Source organism: Tachysurus fulvidraco, chromosome 16, assembly GCF_022655615.1.
Source record: "Tachysurus fulvidraco isolate hzauxx_2018 chromosome 16, HZAU_PFXX_2.0, whole genome shotgun sequence".
NCBI classification, from domain to species: Eukaryota; Metazoa; Chordata; class Actinopteri; order Siluriformes; family Bagridae; genus Tachysurus; species Tachysurus fulvidraco.
This window is the reverse complement of record NC_062533.1, coordinates 21,017,051-21,022,821: the sequence shown is the minus strand read 5'-3', so window position 1 is coordinate 21,022,821 and position 5,771 is coordinate 21,017,051. Positions and strand designations below refer to the sequence as shown.

General features: G+C 38.5%; 1 protein-coding gene across 4 annotated transcripts in view; it reads right to left on the bottom strand.

The window, feature by feature from the left end:
- Nucleotides 1-287: 287 nt before the first annotated feature.
- The window catches only part of meis2b (Meis homeobox 2b), a 22,515-nt gene continuing 17,031 nt past the window's right edge, over nt 288-5,771 (bottom strand). Inside the window, exons 8-13 of one of the 4 annotated variants that reach the window (XM_027155015.2) lie at nt 4,872-5,011; nt 4,578-4,654; nt 2,324-2,382; nt 1,907-1,996; nt 1,547-1,608; nt 288-350 (exon numbers count right to left, since the gene is read on the bottom strand). In XM_027155015.2, coding sequence (XP_027010816.2) covers nt 1,550-1,608; nt 1,907-1,996; nt 2,324-2,382; nt 4,578-4,654; nt 4,872-5,011 — 425 coding nt within the window. In that variant the 3' untranslated portion in view covers nt 288-350; nt 1,547-1,549. Of the gene's footprint in view, nt 351-1,250; nt 1,609-1,906; nt 1,997-2,323; nt 2,383-4,577; nt 4,655-4,871; nt 5,012-5,771 lie in introns of those variants that run through there. The other 3 variants (XM_027155016.2, XR_003441782.2, XM_027155014.2) reach the window with 3 other exon arrangements.

The following is a 5,771-nucleotide window of genomic DNA, read 5'->3' as shown; positions in this document are numbered from 1 at the left end:
AAATTCACGACAAACACAGACTTCAAAACTGCAGTCGTTTATTTCTTCATTTCTTGCAGCTTTACAATTCTCCTTCACAGTCGATGGAAGAGGTGTGTGTGTGTGTGTGTGTGTGTGTGTGTGTGTGTGTGTGTGTGTGTGTGTGTTTTTATACGTGTGCGTGTGTGTGCGTGCATGCATGTGCTTACGCGTGTGTTTACGCGCGCGTGTGCGTGTGTGTGCGTGCGTGTGTGTGTGTGTGTGTGTGTGTGCGTGTGTGTGCGCGTGTGTGCGCGCGTGTATTTGCGTGTGTGTGTGTGTGTGTGTGTGTGTGTGTGTGTGTGTGTGTGTGTTTGTTGGATCCCAAACAGCTACAGAGAAAAGGACATAAAAAAGAGAGAAAGTTGTAAGACACTCCTCATGTTCCTAAGCAACAGTCGTCTCCAGGACAACAAGGGGTGGAGCTTTAACTCAATCTGATCAGCCAATCAGAGATGCTTAACCATATGACATCACAAATTTACACTTTTTCATTAAACTATAATTTACTAGCTAATATTTGACCTACTATGAATGTATATTTATATAAAGTGTGATTAAATATTAGGACGTTGTGATTAATTCACTTCCAGCTCATTATTGTATTGTATAATATAAACTCATCATATGTTCAGTATAAAGCTGATGATGTGGCGGCGCCTGATTGGACGATTAAAGCTCCACCTTTATTGATGTGATCTGGCACCCAGCAGTAAACATAATTTTGGATATGATTTTATTTTTAATTTGTTAAAAGATTTGATCTTATTAAGTTATTAAATACAAATCTTTTGCAGTTTCATAACTTACATTATTAAATAAAATATTTATTCACATTTCATCATTATTTTTTAATTACCATCATACGATAAATTATTATTAACATTTTCATTAAATAGATTTTTTTAACTGATAAATCTGATTTGATTCTTTTATTCATGTAAAAGACAGAAACACAAATCTGTTAAGGTCCCTAATTATCATGTGGTGTTAAAAAAGAGCACGTTAGAATGAAAAAAATCATGAATAAAGTCACTTTAATAAACACTCAGTGTGTGTGTGTGTGTTGTGTGTGTGTGTGTGTGTGTGTTGTGTGTGTGTGTGTGTGTGTGTGTGTGTGTGTGTGTGTGTGTGTGATACGTATTTACATATAAAAGAGTTCTATTAATCACAGTAAGTGTTGTTAGTGTGTGGCTCATTGGGCACCACTGTGTGTGTGTGTGTGTGTGTGTGTGTGTGTGTGTGTGTGTGTGTGTGGTGTGTGTGTTAAATAAAACTCGCCTCTGTGAGTGTATCATACGTCTTCATTTGTGTCGAGGCTGAAAGAGCCGAGACGGAGGAATATCAGAGCAAAATTACGACTGAATGCTAATCCGATTTTCTCACCAGACGGAGCGAAAGAAAAGATGGAGGGAAGTGAAAACTGAAAAGAGCAGTTAGATGTGTTTCAGGTTCTTACTGGAGGTCTGTGTCCGTGTGTGTTGTGACGTGTGTGAGGATCAGACTGGTGTGTCACACCTGTTCACACCTGTTACATGTAGTGCCACTGTCCGTCCATCGCCATGTTCATGCCCATTCCTCCCATCGCACCTACGGCACACAGACAACACACAGGTTTAATATTAACCTTCGACACGCTCTCACACTGACGGCTCCTTCACAGGGACGTGTACAGCACACACACCGCAAATCCACATGCACGAGATAGACACTGAGCTGGTGAAGTTCTCTTAAAGAAAGGAGACGTTTGTGTGTGGGAGGAGTCTCCAGTGTCAGTGCCAGTGTACCATAGTAACAGCATACTGTAATCACCTGTATGGTGTTAAATGTAAATCTGCTTCTGTTTGTTTGTTTGTTTGTTTGTTTGTTTGTTTGTTGTTTGTTGTACCAGGTGGTCGAAGGCTCATGTGCTGCTGTCCGTCCAACATGAAGCCCCCCAACGTCTGAGCGTCAGGACTAAAGGGAGTTCCCTGACTCACTGCAGCACAAAACACAAGACAAATATTAACTAACATCAGACACAAATCTTCTAACAAGAGCTTCAGTAAACTCTTCAGGAGGACTTAGTCATTCATTCATTCATTCACTCATTCATTTATTCATTCATTCATTCATTCATTCATTCATTCATTCATTCATTCATTCATCTTCTACCGCTTATCCGAACTATTCTCGAGTCACATAATGTAATTGTAATTGTAAGGCTTGTAATCAAACCCAAGCCTTAAGTCTAGACCTGAAGCTACACACTCCAACAAGTAGACATGTGGGCGGAGTCTGAGTCAGTGCAGGTGAGTCAGTGTACCTGCTCGGTTGGACTGGTCGATCATGGGCTGTACGATCCGCCTGCGTGCATTAATGAACCTAGAAAACAGAACAACACCACAATAAACACGCTACAATAAACACGCTACAATAAACACTCTACAATAAATACACTACAATAAACACTCTACAATAAACACACTACAAGAAACACACTACAATAAACACTCTACAATAAACACGCTACAATAAACATGCTACAATAAACACTCTACAATAAACACGCTACAATAAATACACTACAATAAACACTCTACAATAAACACTCTACAATAAATACACTACAATAAACACTCTACAATAAACACGCTACAATAAACACGCTACAATAAACACGCTACAACAAACACACTACAATAAATACACTACAATAAACACGCTACAATAAACACGCTACAACAAACACACTACAATAAACACGCTACAATAAACACGCTACAACAAACACACTACAATAAACACTCTACAATAAATACACTACAATAAACACGCTACAATAAACACGCTACAACAAACACACTACAATAAACACACTACAATAAACACGCTACAATAAACACGCTACAATAAACACTCTACAATAAATACACTACAATAAACACTCTACAATAAACACACTACAATAAACACACTACAATAAACACGCTACAACAAATACACTACAATAAACACGCTACAACAAATACACTACAATAAATACACTACAATAAATACACTACAATAAACACTCTACAATAAACACGCTACAACAAACACACTACAATAAACACGCTACAATAAACACGCTACAACAAACACATTACAATAAACACACTACAATAAACACGCTACAACAAATACACTACAATAAATACACTACAATAAACACGCTACAATAAACACGCTACAACAAACACACTACAATAAACACACTACAATAAACACGCTACAACAAACACACTACAATAAACACGCTACAATAAACACACTACAATAAACACACTACAACAAACACGCTACAATAAACACACTACAATAAACACGCTACAATAAATACACTACAATAAACACGCTACAATAAACACGCTACAATAAATACACTACAATAAACACGCTACAATAAACACACTACAATAAACACGCTACAACAAACACGCTACAATAAACACGCTACAATAAACATGCTACAATAAACACGCTACAACAAACACGCTACAACAAATACGCTACAATAAACACGCTACAATAAATACACTACAATACACACACTACAATAAACACGATACAATAAACACACTACAACAAACACGCTACAATAAACACACTACAATAAATACACTACAATAAACACACTACAATAAATACACTACAATAAACACACTACAATAAATACGCTACAATAAACACACTACAATAAACACACTACAATAAACACGCTACAACAAACACACTACAATAAACACCAACAACAAACATCAAAAACAACACTGCAATAAACAGCAAAAATAATCACACCATAATAAACACCAACAATAAACACTCTGTAATAAACAACAACAATAACACCAAAATAAACACCACAACATACACCAACAATTATCACACTGCAATTAATAAACTGCAAAAAAACACCACAAAAAAACACTACAATAAACAGTAAATGTTCCTGGAGTACGAGTCTTGAACCCGGGTCAGACTAAATGACGTGATTTCCATCAGCACATTATTTATTTACAGACTAATGAAATTAAAAAGCAGACCAACGCATGAGACACAATCTGGCAACCCACAGCTCCTAGTCTCTGAATGTGTTTAAAGTCTTTAAATTGACACGTCGGGTTCTAACGAGTCTCTACAGGTCTGTAATTATTCCACAGTGTTGATGGTGTTGAAGAGGAACAATGAGATCGTCTGTAATCTTCCTCTGATTTATGACTTCATTATAAACTGTAATTATAAACCCAATGTCTCTAATTCAGTTACAGCTTCATGTGTTCACATCATCAACACCGTAATGGTCACGAGAGCATGAAGACACTCTCACTGTACAACTCCCTTTTTCTTTGTTTACATCTGTTCTTTCTTTACCATTCAGTTCTTATTTTTACTTTACCAATTCTTTTTCTTTCTTTCTTTCTTTCTTTCTTTCTTTCTTTCTTTCTTTCTTTCTTTCTTTCTTGTGCATTACAGTGGTTTTGGACACAGAGCCATTATTAAAAAAAGACTTAGGCAGTCAGAGGTCAGAGGTCACTCACCAGTTATTCACTTGTAATATGGTAAGTCCTGTGTCCTGAGCGAGCTGCTTCTTCTGCTCTTCTGATGGATAAGGATGCTGAAGAGAGACAGAGAGAGAAAGAGAAGGTTAGACAGACAGATGATAGACAGACAGGTTGACATAAGTTCTCTCTACAGAAAGAAAGTGTGGAGCAGTGAGGTTCTCATGCGGTGAGGTTTGCATGCAGTGAGGTTCTCATGCAGTGAGGTTCTCATGTAGTGAGGTTCTCATGCAGTGAGGTTCTCATGCAGTGAGGTTCTCATTCTCTTCTTACTGTGAGGTGCTGGAATAGCCATGCCCTCATGATGTTAGTTGCCACTTTGGGAAAAATCCCTCGTTTCTTCTGTCGCTTCTTATCAGGATCCTCCTCATCACCTGTCCCTGGAGAAGCCAGACTGCTTTCCAGACCATCCCCTAAGAGACACAGAGAGAGAGAGAGAGAGAGAGAGAGAGAGAGAGAGAGAGAGAGAGAGAGAGAGAGAGAGAGAGAGATTATTCCACAGCTTCTCTCTACATGACTCTCTACACAAGATTAAACCCCTGCTGTTTACAGATGCCCTGCTCCTCCTGCCCCCAGCCCTCAGTATGTACAGAACCTCCTGGATGCTGAGCTCAGAAACACCACAGAGCTTCTTTATTAGTGAGAACTGTACAGAGTTCCAGCTGTTCTAACGCACAAGACACTGAACTGACTTCCTGTAGCCTGCTTTTGTTTAGATTTGTAATAGACATTCCTATTGCCCCCTAACACACACACACACACACACACACACACACACACACACACACACACACACACAAAACAGAAGAATTTCCTAGATAATTGTGGCTTCTCTATGACCTCTGACCTTTCCAAGCCTGAAAAGTGTCTTTAAAACGTTTTTCTGGGGTGAGAAGGTGACATGACCTCACACATCCCCTGCTGTTGTTTAGGGAAAAAAGCTTAATGTGGACAAAAGATATCCCAGCATGCTCTTATCACACACACACACACACACACACACACACACACACACACACACACACACACACACACACACCGTCTCTCACTTGCTCTCTCTCTCTCTCTCCTCCCAGTTTGAGGTCTCTATCATGTCTCTCTTGAACAATGTTTACTGTTCACATAATTAATATTTCAATGTAAATAACTCAGATTAATTATCTAATGAACACA